The sequence below is a fragment of the Leptidea sinapis genome, chromosome 1 (assembly GCF_905404315.1).
Source record: "Leptidea sinapis chromosome 1, ilLepSina1.1, whole genome shotgun sequence".
Taxonomy (NCBI): Eukaryota; Metazoa; Arthropoda; class Insecta; order Lepidoptera; family Pieridae; genus Leptidea; species Leptidea sinapis.
In genome coordinates this window covers 20,676,121-20,693,842 of record NC_066265.1, presented here as the reverse complement: position 1 = coordinate 20,693,842, position 17,722 = coordinate 20,676,121, and the positions used below count along the sequence as shown (strand labels likewise).

Genomic DNA, 17,722 nt, shown 5'->3' with positions numbered 1-17,722 from the left:
ATGTCATCATCATCATAGAACCGTTCCGTCAACAAATGTCCTAGGTACCTGAACTGCATAACTACACCAACCACCGTGCCGTACAAAAACCACACTGGGTACTCTCTCCGGAGGCTTTCTTGCCCTAAACACCATCATTTCAGTTTTAGGAACGTTGTATTTCAGTCCGTGCGCATTTCCATAATGCTCACAGACCGAAAGCAGGTTCATCAACCCCTTGATCGAGGGGCTGAGGAGCACCATGTCATCCGCATAGCTTAGATTATTCACACAAACGTTCCCTATATGGCAGCCGGTATTGGTGGTCCTCAGCTCCTCAAACAGCCCATTGACGTAAAGATTAAAAAGATCCGGAGAGGTCACCCGCCACTGACGGACTCCACACTCTAGTCTATAGGTACTTGCTAGAAGTTGCAGTTTTTCCAACAGTGTACGTCTTCCAGCTGAAATAATGATGATGATAAGTTCTCAATCAGTTATATAAAGATCCTTGTTCAAGCTTCTGATTTTCTGAGCAGGCAGTATTTGCAATTTCTTGGGTCTTTAAACATTCATAGAAGTTCAATTCGCCATGCTTTTATTTATTTATTATTTTTAAGTCCAGACGAAAAAGTGGGTTGTTATGAGTTTTAAGTTCGTCAGTCTGTCCCATTTTCAGTTTTCTGTTCAGTCGGAGGTTTTTTACGTTTTTAATCTAAAATAATACTCATAGTAGAAAGGGGAAAGTTTTTATGTTTATTTATTGGCTTGTGTTAATATTTGTTACTTCTTTACGTTCTAATTTTTAATTAGTTAAGTTGGATTTAATAAGTTAAGGTAACCTTTAATTTATGATTATAATTAATGAGAGATACTGATACTTAAATATATAAACTAGCGCCAATTTTCTTTCATTGTCTCGTGTACGGGAAAGCTGAAAAATATTAGCTTTTACATATTTGCGATGTAAATAAGTATGAATTATCGCTAGGTAACGATACTTCCGTGATAACGTGTAAATAGCACTAGTATATAAGCATTGACGTTCTTGTAAGCCGTTCACATTACACAAAATACAATATTGCTAATCATTATTCACTAGGCTTTAAAAAAAAATAACAAAAAAACAACCGACTTCAGAAACACTATTCCAAACCAATAGATATAATATACACAAAAAAGCATAAAAATAATTATAAAATAATTGCGTATTTATAAAGATACGCAATTATTTTTGTACGCAATGTATAAAAATTCTAATTAATAAATCTAATTCTACTAACATAGAACATGGAAGCATGCCAAATAAAAAGTAATTATCAAAATCGGTTCTCGCAGTCGAAAGTTCTGAGGTAAGAAACATAAAAATATACCGACGAATTGAGAACCTCCACCTTTTTTGAAGTCGGTTAAAAAGAGCGACTCTATTGTTTTCATTTCTGACTGTGTCCTTTCATCTGTCTCATTCTGACAAGCGGGTCTTGTCTGAGGACTTGTCAATAATTAATACTATATTAAATGAAAAAATATTCATTTTATTAAATTACTTAAGCTTTTTGCATATCACCCTTATATAAATATAATAACCTTACCGATGATAAGTCACACCATCTTTTTTTTTGAGTCGTTAATGTATTATTTAAGCACTTTTTATAGCACACTTAGCCTTGTTGATTGACACACAGTTGACACACGACTAAATAGAAAAGTGCGCTTACATTGTCTTTAAGCACACTTTTGCCGTTCCACTGTCAGACTGCGAATGCTATGTGATATGTCCATATGTATGGAACGTCATTGGATAAAAATAGTGAACTCTCCGTCCTGAGTTTAAACCAAAAACCGCCACGTGTCCTCGTGGTATCGACCGGCTCACGGATCTCAAAATCACTTATTGAACGTCAAAAACTACCACCCATTCAAAAAAGACTGCCTCAGACCTGAGAAGAATGGGTGCAAGAAACTCAGCGGGCTTTTATTTATATATAAAAATATGGATTACAATGTGGTATCGTAAAATAAACATTTATAATTAAAGAGCCTGAGGGTGTTCGCTTCATTCCCAGTCTGTGGTGTCATTAAGAATATCGTTTATGCTATATTAACCTTTCCCACACAAACGCTTCTTAACAATTCTTTTAAATTTCGTAACACATTTGTTTTGTACATTTTCTGTGATCATATTGTAGAAGCATATACATCGCCCAACAAAATACTTACTAACTCGACCCAACCGAGTAGTAGGCATAACAAGTTTATGTTTGTTCCCGGTGTTTACATTATGAATGAAACTGTGACAGTTTCTAGAAAAGAACATACAGAACGTTATCAAAAATATATTAAAAAGCAACAGTCAAAAAGCAACAGTCAAAATGTTTATTTCTTTAATTTTTTCTCTTAGTGATTCTTTAGGACATAGGTTATAAATCGCGCGAATAGCCCTCTTCTGCATCACAAAGATAGTATTAATATCGGCCGCACTGCCCCATAACAATATACCATAGGACATAATACTATGAAAATAACTAAAGAATACTAGTCGCGCCGCCGTATCTATGTCAGTTAACCGTCAAATTTTCTTAACCGCATATGCTGCACAACTAATATGAGGGCCCCATTGCAATTTGGAATTTAGAGTAATGTCAAGAAATACAGCAGATTCCACTGGTTTTACCGCCTCTCCGTTTAATAAAATATTCGCATCTACATTTTTGACATTTGGCGCGGTGAATTTAATATATTAGGTTTTATGACTATTTAACAATAAGTTATTGGCGCTAAAACAGTACACAATGTCAGATAGAGCATTGTTTACTATATCATATAAAACTTGGCTTCGTTTCACTTTGAATATAAGTGAAGTGTCAAACAGGATCCTATTTCTCCTAAACTATTGAACTCAGTTCTACAGTAAATATTTTTTTGACTCAAAGGTAAATGGAAAACTTTGGAATTAGTATAAGTGGACAAAACCTTACCAATCGAAGATTTGCTGATGACAAAGTTATTTTCTCAAAAAGTAGGACTCATAATGAACATGGAAAAAACCAAAGTAATGAAAAACGTGGAAGAACACATGAATTTAAAGATAGATGATAAATGATGATGATAAATTAAAAGAAGTAAATAAGACGTTCCTTTCAGCTTAAAATCAAAAACATTTAACAGTTGTACCGCTCCCTCGCTAACATATGGCTGCCAAAACTGGGCGCTCAATAAACACCAAGTGAAGAGACCAAAAGTGACACAAATAAACAGGGAAAGAAACTTATTAAGTTCTAATACTCTCTCTTACTAAGAGACAAAATAACAAAGAATGCGATTCGGAAAAAAAGTAAACATAAAGACATAATAAGAATCGCAAAAACTGCAAAATAGGACGGACGGGAAAATTGAAAAAATATTATTTGAAAATATACGATTGAATAGGCTATGCCTAACCTAATGCTATGACAAAAAATTCAGTACGTTTTTTTTTTTTATAACTGGCTCCGTCGACTGAATGTCGACGATTCGGCCAACGTCAAGGTGGAGAGATTTTTTATTTTAATTTAGCTGATTGAAGTATATAAACCTTTCCGAATCGGCGCGCTCCGGATCTCGCTGTACACTGTAGATCGGCAAGCTTCCGGCATTTTCGCGGCATTTTCCCCGTGTGTATTATTTTACGTGTAGTTATAAAATGCTTATAACTAGGGTGATTTGAGTGACTGTCACTGAAAGCTATTGAAACAAGCTATAAGACCATGTATAAATTATTCATATTGTCTTTCTTTTTTATTTCACACAGACTTTTCATTCGAAAAAAAGTGTAAAAATAGGTATATTTTAAAATAAATATTGTTATTATTGTTAATTACTTGTTTTATTTATTTCCTTTTATGTTTTTGTAATGAATAGTATATGTTAATTATAAAATAAAGCTTAAATCTCCACAAAGAACGATCTTCGTGTAAAGTCTTGATAACGACCGCTCGCTGCGCCGGCCGGGAACAAGTGGACACATAAGTGCTTTGTCCGTAAAGCTATGACGTCGAATATTGGTGGCCTTGAATCGTAACGGATCGAAATGTGTTTGGGAATTCACTCGTTCATAACAGCGTAGGCAAATAAACCATCTTGTACACCTAATAAGGGTGAAAACTGGATGAGGTAAAAGAGTGCCCCGCGGCACAGCCGCTCTCATTGTTTTTTGAATTACCAGTGCCCGCGGGCACGGCCGATGCGGAAAGGTAAAGAGCTGATTTAAAAGGAAATGATCGGTTGATATAGCTGTGGTTTTTTAGTGAACTGAAGAACAGGCAACAAGAGTTAGTACGGTTAGTAATAAACACCCATAACACAATAATATTACCTACCTTGTTAGTATCTAATCTAAGTTTAAGGGAGAAATGTGTGAATGTAAGTGGGAATATGTGCCTAATAGAAGCGTAGAAAGTATGGAGGATAGAAATTACAATTTAATATTATTGCGGGAGATAAATTTGTAAAAAATCTTTATGAAAGGGGAATGGCATAAAGTAAGAAGAAAAGGGATGTTGATGGGGCGAGGGATATCCTTCGGTAGAAGGGATATGTATAAAGGAATTGACAATTTAGGGCAATAGAAAAAAATATGTTTAAGAGTACCTTTCTCAAGGCATCACATATAGAATGGTCCCTTACCCGGATCTTGGCCAAAAATACTGGGGAACAGACAAATCCCAAGCGAAGTCGTATGATGACAGAAGTGAAAAGTTTATTTTGTTTTTTTTTTGAGGAAAGAACCAGGGCTTAGAGGGGATAAAGGGTTGGATAGAACCATAGAATTTACCTTTAGTTTGTTTTGTGATTTGCCATAAAGCATTCCATGAATCAGCCAGAAAGTGTTGAGACATAGCGCGTAGATCTTGAGGAAAACAGTAATTAACCCAGCGTTGCTGTTCGGAAGGGACAAATAGATTTACAAGAAATTGTCTATGATTTTTGACTTTGACACATTTAAACTTGACACTGACAGTCTGGGTCTGGACTTTTGACATTGAAGTATTCAGTTTTCAGATTCATCATTCGGTTTTCTATTTTCTAATGTTAAATTCTTACTTCTGAATAGGCGTTTATTGTAGTTTTACTTCGTAAGTCGCCTAAAAACCTTTTAAAGCCATAAAGATGTTAGCTTTAATAAATCGCATTCTTGATTGGTTTAAAAGTTTGTTTTGGAAGGAAGAAATGGAACTTACTTTAGTCGGTCTTCAATACTCTGGCAAAACAACTTTTGTGAACGTCATAGCCGTATGTATTAACAAAACACATTCATTGTTAACTTTATCTTGATTTAATAACAAAGCGTCATTTCACATTAAATAAACACTATCTATCGTTTAAATTTTGTGTATTATAATGGAAACTAAAAATCAATATTTTCCCAAATGTAAAATTACAACTAAACGGACGGTAAAATCTAGACTAAGCGGTAAAAGTTTTTGTATTACGTTATTTTACTTTCTACTAGAAAACATTGCGAGTGTTTTTATTAAAAGTTTGTTAAATAATATTTTCTCTTTCAGTCTGGACAGTTTAGTGAAGATATGATTCCTACTGTTGGATTCAATATGCGCAAAATAACTAAAGGAAATGTAACAATCAAGGTATATTAATGAATATTACTATGTTTGGCCTCAAATGTGGTGTGTAAATAAGCTATTTTGATATTGAAAAGAATTAAAAAAAAAATTATCTTATAATAGTTCACTATAACCTATGACTTTCTAAATAAAAATGAAAACACTAGGATTGTAGCAACCACCTCCAGGCTATTTAATGAACAACTTTTATTGTATATTAATTTATAGAGGACAATGATGCATGGATCTTGTCTGGTTCTGTGCAGGCTACCTTAAATTGTATAATATTATCTAAATTTGGCTAAGTTGTTTTATGATTTCAAAGATGGGCTGGGAGTTTCTTATCAGTTCTTCACATATCAAAGTCTCTTTACAAACTGATATAGCTTCCAGCTGTTGTTGCAATTTGTTATGTTATATAAATATATTTCTATTTCTAAAAAAAGCCTGTACTAATATTTTCATGCCTATTCTTCTTAAGTCTGAGGGATACTTTTTCAAATTGGGTAGTTCAAATATTTTTATTCAAAAAAGAGATATGACATCACTTATTGAAAGTCAAAAAACTACCACCCATTCCAAAATGAATGCCTCAGACCTGAGAAGAATGGGCGCAACAAACTCAGGGGCCTTTTTTTTTCATGGAATAAATATGTTTACAAAGTAGTATTGTACAATTAAACTTATTATTTAATAGCCTGAGGGCCTGAGTAAAGTTTGATGTTCATTAAATATTTTTTGGGTCCTTAGGGTTAGTTAGTACAAAAACTCAAGAGTTGTTTCGGCATGCTTATACTGAAACACTGTTTTCGGAATGACCCCATCATTCCATGTTATATCCATTCCATCATTAAAAGTTATGCCATGATACCATAATTGACATGCACACTAAATTTGAACTAATTTAGAACAATAGCCCAATTTGATTTAATAATTTCACCCTAAAAATGACTGATAATGCATATGTTTAATGTTCACAAAATAAAGTTTTATTACTAAACACATAAAATTCATAAAATGTTGTAATCAGCTTCCTAAATGATGCTCAATTGAAAATTAGTTAATATGGACACAATGTTAATTGTACTCTAATGATAAGATCATGGACTAGCTAATAAACATTCATTATTAGTTTTTTTGAATTGCTCCATGTTTTGTGAGTAAATAAAATTAATTCATGTTAGAAATATCTAACTAATCTGAGATATTGTCTCATTTTCAGGTATGGGACATTGGCGGTCAACCAAGATTCAGATCAATGTGGGAAAGATACTGCAGAGGAGTGAATGCAATTGTGTATGTATTTATTAATTAGTACTTAATACTAGTATTGAAAATCAACTCAACAATTGGATGTAATTCCAGAAAAACATTCCAAACCATTTCACATCAAAATTACATATAATCATATCAAAATTGAGTTAAGAACACAAAACTGGTCACCAGATTCATATTAACGGACTGACAAAAAATGGCAGCCCTGCTGTCACTCTTTAAATGACATCATGACTTATGGCCGTTCCCAATATGAATATTGGTAGTCTATCTCCAATTGTGGCCTACTTGAGATAAAAATCGTAACTATCGTTGTTTTTCTGTCCTAATAAACTTATTGACGGTATCTCACCTTATCCATACACGCTGTCTGTCAATAGGAAGACGTATAGCTTACCAGAAATAGAAGCTTGAATAGAAATTGCAATTCACACATCCTAATATAAGACGATAAGAATGACTTATCGGGTATATTGGAACAGCTTCAGATTATTGACAGCTAATTACTGACCGTAGAAGGTAGTAATTTATCTCTATCTGTAGATAATATATTGGGAAGGGCTGTTAGTAACCAAACCTACATGTATGGAAATATTTATTAAACTTTAAACACAAATTCCTCCAAAATGTGTTGTTTGTGGCTTAGAATGTTTTTCAGAAAATACATCCAATTGTTTTAAAGTATTATATTACGTGAAGGGTGCACTAGGGACCCTATTAAACCCTGACCCTCGCAAAATACCTTTATTTATTTATGGTGTGTGTGGATTGATGAATCTACTGTACTCACTTGTGTGTCACCTTTTTGACTTACTTGTGTGGGGCATTGTGTATTCGACGTTGAGTACTTTTGTTGCATCACTTTACATATATTGTCATTGAAATGATTTGTAAAACTATGAAGCTGTAAATGTTGACTTAAAAGAGTGGCAATGTATGAGTTTCTTGCCACTTTTTCGTATTAAAGCTCAACCTTTTCCAAAGTGGCGGTAGATGTAAAAAGAAAAGAAAACTTGACATTCATAAGTGTGACCTACATAAAGTGATTTTGATTTGATTACTAAGCTAGATTATGACTGTTTTATAGCCATAGAAATGACTGTACAATACTGTATATTTTTATTGAAAAGAGCGCTAAAAAAACAATGCTGGGAGAGTTTCTTGCGCCGTTCCTTCTCTCCCAGAGCACCATTTGTTTCTGAAGCGGACTACCGCTTCGCACCTACTACTAAGTATTTAGTATATTAGAAATCACATCAAAAAGAATTCTATAGGAATCAATTTTGAGAAAATAAGTGCCTTTTAAGCCTCCACTGTCCATCTGTTTATTTTATGAAAATAAGGGACAAGACGAGCAGGACGTTCAGCTAATGGTAATAGATACGCCCTGCCACTGCAGTGCCCATCAAGATTATACTGTTGCAACTGGGCATTGAGACGTCAAGTCATGTCAAGTTTCATTTGCACAGTAATTTCCCTAATGTTTCCTAAAATTTCCGTAATGCTTACAAATTACTGCTTCACGGCAGAAACAGGCGCCGTTGTGGTATAATCTAGCTGGCATCTTGTGCCAAAGTATAAATTGCCTGTCAATGTCAAGGTTGTCTCATGAACTGTAATAGTAATTATTATGAATCTAGTGTGCTATACTTGTAACTAGTTGCTGCACGCAACGTTGTTCGCGTGGACGCTATAGGTAGCAAAAATACTATATCAAATGTGATAATAAGTAGCCTGTATTATGTTGTCCCGACCTCTTGTGAAGATTTATGCTGTAGTTTTTGCCATTTGCCCTGATGTACATACAGATAAATGGACAAACATACAAAAATTCTTAATACTATTTTGGCTTAGGTATTTATTGATGAAAGTGTGTTCAGCAAGTGTTGTTTTAAAAAATATTCAATTTAAAATCTTCCTTTGCTACAATTTTATTATTTGTGACTCGATTATTATAATTATATACTTGTATACGGTTAAAATTTATTAATATTAAAATTAAGAAAGCTCGAATAATTATAAACAGGTTTATTTATTCCATAGGCTGAAGCAAGACAGTAAAGCACAGCCAATAATAAGAATATTATAGCAAATAGTTATTTGTTATAAGTATATCTATGATTAAAAATGTTTATTTTAAATAGAAAAGAAATTTATATTCTACAAACTTATTTTGTTAAATAAAACCGCATCAAACCTCTTTATTAGGAAAAATACCGTAATACACAGTTAAATTAAGTATGTTTTGTCTTAACAGAACATACTTGCATTTAGATAGGTGCAAACTTAAGGGAGATTTTTTTTTATTAGAGGGGGGCGTAAAATGCAAAGGCCATCTTGGCCATTGGATGAGAGCAGCGTAGGACCGATCTTTGGGGGAGGCTTTTGACCTCCTTGTGATTTTAAATATGAAAATGAATGTTAGGTTATAGTAACTACAATAATTTCATTATAATCATGTCGAATTAACTGGCGAAGCTAATTGTTATTTCACTATAATTAATTATTGTTAACGATTATCATTTGCTGTGTACTGATCTATTTTAATTAATATTTAATGGCATTTTTGCAATATCATATGGAAGAAAATTATACCACATAATAAGATTTATATTATTAAAGTTCTATTTGTACGCTCTTACTTATAAGTAAGTGCCCAAAATAGAGTTGTTTAAAATAACAATAAATATTTAGAATCTTACAGATAACTCGTCACTTTGATCTTAGAAATCAGTGGACCATCCTTACTGGTAATAGAACCTATTTATTGAGTTCTACTCACACTACCATTTTATTTTATCGTATCAGTGTGTCAGAATTGTAGATCTTACCTTGGTTAGATAGAGCCTTAGAGATCAGAGAGATCACTACCAAATAACAAGCGAAATGATAGAAATTTAAACAAATTAAAAATTCCCCAAACAAGTATGTCATTAGTGTCATCGAGCCCTCACAATATGGCAATAAAAATTTATAATCACATCCCAAATGATATTAAAAATAAAGAGAAGCCTTCTCTATTTAAAAGACATCTTATTTTTTTTTTAGTTTCAAAATGCTTATACGATTTACCCGAATTTTTTAATTACACTAAGTGTGAGAATTAGTTACAATATAGTATAAGAATGTATTTTTAATATCATAAGAATGTATAAGACTTATTTATTTTATGTATAACATTGCTGTGCCCTTGCAGGGCGTCACATATTGTCTACCCATTAATGTACCCACCGTACTGTAAAATGTGACTTGCAATAAAATATTTTGATTTGATTTGATTTGAGATTTACCAATGTAGGCTTTTTTTGCATAGAAGAGGATGCTACAACGCGACGGGTCCTTTTTTTGCCGTCAAGCAGCAAAGTGTCAAAGCAATGTGTCAAAGATACGATCGCGATTGTGATGCAGCTTAAAATTTTTGTTTTTTCAAGAATCCTGAGTGACAATACATTGTAATGGGTGGGGTGGATCACTTACCGTCAGGTTTACATCTTGCTCGATTTGTCACTTTTTTTTTCATAAAAACGAGGCCTAAATATGCAAGTATTGAGTAAGATTTATCTGGAAAGAAAAAGCAGACTTCTGTTTTTTTTATTGTGTGTCTTGATTAGAAATTTGGAAAAATTTAACAATTCTAAAGTGCTAAAATTCGTTTTATTTGAAGATATTTAAGTCGGCTTAAAGTAAGTCTAACATTGCTTAAAACTAGGCTTAAGACGTGCTAGCGGCTGGTCGTGATGTGGCAAAACGTATGTCGGCTTAAAGTAAGTCTAACATTGTTTAGAACTAGGCTTATGACGTGCTAGCGGCTGGTCGTGATGTGGCAAAACGTATGTCGGCCTGGTGGTAGTTCTTTTTAGGCCTAAGTGACAAGTAGCATTTTCCTGGCATTTTTAAGTGGTAACTAGCGAATACTTTGATATTTAGACTCCATGTCTTATTTCCGAGCGGACACTGCTTTATAGTAGACAGATCTTATTATTTAACACAAGTCTTTCTCTCCTTTATTATAAATAAAATGGTAATCTTTTTTTATTTATTTATTTATTAACCACACTACATCAATCATAATAGGTTTAACCTAATGCGACAGAGTAAGGAACAAATAAAATTACATAATATTATCAATTAAAAACATATTTCGTAAAAGAAAAACTTAAGTAACTAGATAATATTATTCTAATTGAACACAAACTATACGATAAGCAGATCTAGTGAGTTCACTCATTGAACACGAGAACAGGTCTAAGTGATCGGACATCACTTTGAGCGACCGCTGTAGGGGGTTGGTGCGTGCACGAGGCACCACCAGCAGCGGTGGTTGCCGCCGCCGTCCTAGGTACTCGTCAGGGACACACAGCAGTACTGACTCCAGGAGCCTAGGACTGTGTATCTTACATCTAATTACTTTTACTAAATACATAGCTAAAGCGACTTCTCTTCTAACCTCAATTTTGTAATAACCCACCATGCCTTACAGAAACAAAGTAGGATCTGTTCTGTTAAATGCTTGTTTATCCTAATAATAATATGATACATTCAGATACATGGTGGATGCAGCGGATCCGGACAAGATAGAAGCATCCCGCAATGAGCTTCATAGTTTGTTGGAGAAGCAGCAGTTGACAGGGATACCCGTGCTTGTGTTGGGCAACAAGAGAGATCTGCCCCAGGCGCTAGACGAACATGGCCTTATTGAACGAATGTTAGTATTTTATAATTGGTTGGAAAGATTACTTGTGTTTGCATGACATACTGTGTTCATTGTTCTCAATTCTATTGAACTATAGTTCCTAACTGCACACCTAGCAAATGTACTTGGTTATTTGTACCTTATTTACTCCCCCGGCTTTGTACTTGTGGCCAGGTTTGGTTTGGTTGGGGAAAATAGCTTCGCTATTTTGCTTAACTATGTACATACTGGAATGGATCCTCTTATCCCACATCCCTTATATGAAGGTATCACGTATTCGAAGGTTTACAAGGATAACTAATTATTATGGATATCCTATTAAAAGCTGCTAACATGATCACGCCAAAGCGCTATTGATGTTTTGCTGTCAGTATTCACCGATATCTTGACAGTAAAAGTTTAACGAACTTAACAGTAACTTTGGTTTTTTTTTTATATAAGAGGGGGCAAACGGGAAAGAGGCTGACGGGATGGGGAGAGGTAAGGCAACCGCTCATGACATCCGCAAAGAGATGCGTTGCCGGCCTTTAAGGTGGGAGTATGCTCTTTTCTTGAAGGTCCCTAACTCGTATCAGTTCGGGAAAACCGCAGCTGGTAATTGATTCCACAAAGTGGCTGTGCGAGGCAAGAAATTTCTTGCAAAACTCGTGGTTGTGGAATGCCAGACTTCAACGTGATAGGTTGTTCTCTTAATTTCTTTGTATTGTCACTTGCTGTCGAACACATTTATCTGTTACCTATTAGTAAGTGCTTGTACTCTTGTATTTGTTATTAATTATTCAATTTGTTGTTAAATTTCAGGAATCTTTCAGCGATCCAAGACCGTGAAATATGTTGCTATTCAATCTCATGTAAGGAAAAGGACAATATTGATATAACACTGCAGTGGCTCATTTCACATAGTAAATCTGGAAGTGCCCGCTAATGCTGCTCCGAGTTTCATTCCAAAACAAGTCATACGTAAGGCGTAGTTTGCCTTACAAGTGTCTCCGTATAACGCTTACTATCACCAGCTGACTTGTGCCTGCACTACTGGCCTACACAATAATGAATGTCATATCAAACACCATTGAACTGCTGTTAACTCTGCTCCATTAAATCGAATAATTATTAGTACTAGAATGATTTTGTACGGTGAGACTCTTGATGTCTCGTTCTTCGTAGATAGTTTGAGATTTAAATTGTAATCTATCTGATAAGAGTTAGGTGTAGCGAATACAGCTGATATGTATGCTTACTAGTCGGAACACCTTCTGACTTACCACATAATATTGTGTGGGTTGTTACACTTCGACTGTTTAATATTAATTTTTTTTTATGGAATAGGAGGACAAACAAGCGTACGGGTCACCTGGTGTTAAGTGATCACCGCCGCCCACATTCTCTTGCAAGACCAGAGGAATCACAAGAGCGTTGCCGGCCTTTAAGGAAGGTGTACGCGCTTTTTTTGAAGGTACCCATGTCGTATCGTCCCGGAAACACCGCACAAGGAAGCTCATTCCACAGCGTTGTAGTACGCGGAAGAAAGCTCCTTGAAAACCGCACTGTGGAGGACCGCCACACATCCAGATGGTGAGGATGATATCTTAACTTGTGGCGTGTCGTGCGAAGATGGAATTCGGCGGCAGGAATCCGGTTAAACAGCTCTTCGGAACACTCCCCGTGATAAATGCGGTAAAAGACACACAATGAAGCGACGTCTCTACGCAACGGCAAGTGATCCAGCCGTTCGCAGAGCACTGGGTCCCCGACAATTCGAGCTGCTCTGCGTTGCACGCGGTCAAATGGATCGAGCTGATACTGGGGTGCGCCAGACCAGAGATGACAGCAATACTTCATGTGTGGCCGGACCTGCGCTTTGTAGAGCGCTAGAATGTGGGCCGGCTTGAAGTATTGCCGTGCTCTATTGATGACGCCCAGCTTCTTCGAAGCCAATTTGGCTTTGCCCTCCAGATGGCCACGAAATTGGCAATCGCTCGAGATTTCGAGACCCAGTATTCCGATACTAGGCGAGGCTTTAAGGGAATAGGAATAATAGTGCAAAAGCAAGTTAAAATATTAAGAAGTCCATGAACTCGGGTCTCGGGTTAGGTCTTTAGACCTAAGTATGTTTGTGCCTACATAATTACATCATTTTTACGACTCCTATTTCTGCGGTGAAGCAGTAATGAGTAAGCATTACTGTGTTTCGGTCTGAAGGTCGCAGTAGCTAGTAAAATTACTGTACAAATGAGACTTAACATCTAACATCTCAAGGTGACCAGCGCAATTGTCGTGCCACTCAGAATTTTTGGGCTTTTCAAGAATCCTGAGCGGCACAGCATTGAAATGGGCAGGGCGTTTCAAAGTATCCCTTATTTTCATAAAAAAATCAATCAATTTTTTCTCTCTAAATACTTTAATGTAATAACTGTTTGTTTGCTAGTAGATGATAATATTGTAAACTAAAATACTAATTGATATTTTGGATAGTAAAGTTCTGTTAAAAATTTCCTTTATCCCCTTGTAGTGGCTTTTCAGAATGAATGACACTGTTACTTTATTCAAGTACATGTTATTTACTGAGATTTAATAATTGAAAATTAGGTGACAGGTACCACTGCTGTTTGCCACTGTAAAAAAAACAATCACCACTATGAGTTTTCATGGGTGGCGGTGTAATAGTTATTTATGTAACTGTTGTGTAATGAGGGTTATTAAAACACGAATGTGGGTTTGCTACCTGATTGTCAACAGTTGCTTACAAGACTTTATCTTCACCCACAATAATGAATCGTCTATAAAAGATTCTGAAACAGTTAGCTTACTGCTAACATTAAAAAGGCCAGTAACGATTGTTGAAATTCAGTACAACATTACAACACTCTTTTGGATGATATAATGGTTATTAGGATTGGGTGCTTTAATGTTGGCAATAAGCTAAGAGGATTTAAATTATGGGTGTAGATAAATTGATAATAACTAAGACTATGTTAAAATATTTATATAATACAAAAGGTAGTTCATATAGTATCCGCTAGAGTCGTTGTTCACACATTATAGTATACATATACTCCCTTATTCATAATAGTCTGCAAACTTAAAGCATTGCTTATTCTCACTCTGTCTTCTTCTATTGACCTAAGTCAGAATGAGAAAAAACACTACTGAGCGACTGTTTAGAGTTAGCGGACCATTATGAATAAGGGGGTTTGTATCTTCCAACTGTTTTCATTACTTTAATGAAGTTGCAGTTAAAATAGTTCCGATTATTTTCATTGTAACTCTTTTGAGTAGAAAAATATCTAAGATTTTGTGATCATGTTCGTAGTGATATTCAGGATGAAATCTTCACAGAATACGTTCCCTCGGAAGATTCCAAAGAAAAAAAAAATTATTGTAAAAATATTTTTTAGTATAATTTATTTAATCATATTTTTAAACATTAAAAAAAAATTGAGAAATATTACGTCACAATAATATGTTTTCCGATTGATTTGAAATATTTATTTTGTATCTATTGAATAGAGTCTACAAATATATAAATATTTGGACATGAATAATTTAATGAAAGCACAAAGCTTGTAAAAACTTGAGACATTTTCTTTCTTTTTTTTTCCTTCAGGGAGGAATAGCTTAAATACTGTGAATATTCGATACTGTCGCGTTGAAATGGTCTTGCATTGTCTTTTAGGCCCTTACCACATGTAGAATCCTAGAATAATAAAAACAAAAAGTAAACTTTATCCATTCTTATATTGGGTTATATGTAATTATATTATTACATATTTATGTATAAATAATAATACCCAAGCTGACTGCACTACCTACAACAATATATTTGATCAGTCGATCTTGTCTTATGCTGTTATATAATTTATGTTTTAATTCAAATTCTTTTTTATCTTTGTACAGTATACCAGCGGTCTTTATATTTAATATATGAGCAAATAATACAGCATCGCGTTGTCATCTCAATATTATCATAATAGTAACGTGACATTGGCTAACTTGTGGTATACCTTCCACTGAAGCCACAGTAGGAAAAATAATATAGAACCCGAAATCATTTTGAAATACTCTTTTTAATATGAGCTATCTATTAAATGTAAATACCATTAAAAACGGTACAGCAGGTGTGGAGTTCACAAACACTCAAAAATCATAAAAATTGGTTTTGTGATACAGCTCAGTTTACTCATCATTACAGTCAAAAGCTGTTATTCTGACATGAGTCACTTCTTGCATGTGCATGTAAGACCACGCTTAATGGCTCATTATTATATAATAGAGATTGAATTTGTAACCAAAATTTATGAACGATGCGGAACTTAAACCGATAAAATACCCTATTTTTAAACTTTTGGCGCATCTAAGGATACCAAGACGCCGAAATTCTTGCATTAATATAAAACTGCTTAGTTATCATTTGTTACTTCAATAATTTTCTTGGTTTGTCCATATTTAATCATGGAGTACAGCGATTTGGTCGCGTAGTGTGTGAGGCCTCTAAACGGTAGGAACTTGATATTTTATAATAGCTAATATAAACGAACCATTATCTTGGACAGTTAAATCGAATTGGCAACTTTTTTGTAAGTATTAATTATACTTCTATTCTGGCTTAGCAGGTGTGGCCTGTTACATATTACGATCTTTTGTTAAGATATAGGTAGAATGACTGGTGAAACACGACTTTTTAGGAGAGTACTAGCTTCGCGTCCTTATTATTGAATAAAATTAGGTACTTTCAAACAAGTTTCCGTATAAATAAATGAATTGTAGATACATTACCGCACTGTTTGATCATTGAGCGCAAGTTCCAACAGGTCCGTTTTAACTTCTCCGATCAGCTTGTTAGTTTTACGCTCACGCGGTCAACATGCGTTACGTAATTAATTAGTTTAGTTTATTAAGTAGCCAATTAATATTTCTTTATAATCTTCATAAGTGTGCGCCACATATCACGTCCTTCAGTATCGGTATCTCACCAGTCTTGCTATATATTTATGCATCATGCGGTTGTTGTATATCCGAGATTTGACTATAGTTAAAGTTGTCAGACTCCGGAACTATATTACTCGTAACAGTTAGAACCTATTTACGGCCGTTTTCAATAACCTATCTATCCTTAGTTTACCCGAGGTAGACAAATCTATCCTTTTACGCTTACTTACATTTCAATAGCCTATCGACATAAAGCATTGGACATAACTATGGATAGATAAGATCTTGCCATTAAACGGTGACAGCAATGTATCCGTAACTAGAGATACGTTATTGAAATAGGCCGTTAGCCGATAACTCGAAAGCGTCAAGACATAAGAATTTAAATAGAAAATATGCTTGGTAGAATTTACCTTGACATGAAAATATTTTCACTTAATTGAGTAACTTTTAATTTTTTATCAAATATTTATTCTTTTTTAACTCCTGCCTAACTCTAAACTTAATCTAAACCTCTCGCCAATAATTACTCTCAAAACTTAGTCGAAACTCTTCACAAGGCGTAAATTGTATAACTTGAATTTTTCGCGTCTCTCTTCAAATGAGAAAAAGAGAGTCCTAAAGAGGGTCTGCTGTTTTATTATATAATATAAGTAGGTATATTATCAAATTAGGACTTTTAGTTAATGTGTTATATATTACATATTCTCATATTGTTAGATAAAGTAAGATAAAATATATTATTATATTATACTTTGTGTGATATTCTGTTTGTTTAAAAGAAAGATTTTTATTTTGTTTAGATTATATTCATTTGTACATTTGGTGAATTTGCGTATATCCTTTATATTTTAAGTATGCTTACAATGCACATAAAATAATTTTAGTTGTAAATGCTAACATGGGTGTAGTATTTTCTTGTATTTACACAATTATTGTACATTAAATAAAATTTAGAAACAAATTAATCATCGTTTATTTTCTAGGTACCGTACCCGAAGGGTAAACTAAAATGGCCGCCGGCGCCATGAAAGCTAAAGTAAAAAGATTGTCATTAAAGTATTTAAGATGTAGATAGTGTTATAACGATAATCCTAATATACTAGCGTAAAGTATACTAAGTTAATGGTTATAACTTAAATCACTTAAATACGTCTAGATAGACTATGTGCTGTGAAAACGTCGAAAAAATTTGAGCAATGCACGCACACTAACATAATATATATTTATGTAACATCAATCTAAC

General features: G+C 34.3%; 1 protein-coding gene across 1 annotated transcript; it reads left to right on the top strand.

The window, feature by feature from the left end:
* Nucleotides 1-5,012: 5,012 nt before the first annotated feature.
* Nucleotides 5,013-17,440, top strand: LOC126979313 (ADP-ribosylation factor-like protein 8). Its single transcript, XM_050828562.1, has 5 exons — nucleotides 5,013-5,250; nucleotides 5,526-5,606; nucleotides 6,805-6,878; nucleotides 11,401-11,562; nucleotides 12,352-17,440. Exons 1-5 carry the CDS (start codon nucleotides 5,128-5,130, stop codon nucleotides 12,473-12,475), a joined length of 564 nt encoding a protein of 187 aa, XP_050684519.1. The 5' UTR covers nucleotides 5,013-5,127; the 3' UTR covers nucleotides 12,476-17,440.
* The last annotated feature ends 282 nt before the right edge of the window (nucleotides 17,441-17,722 follow it).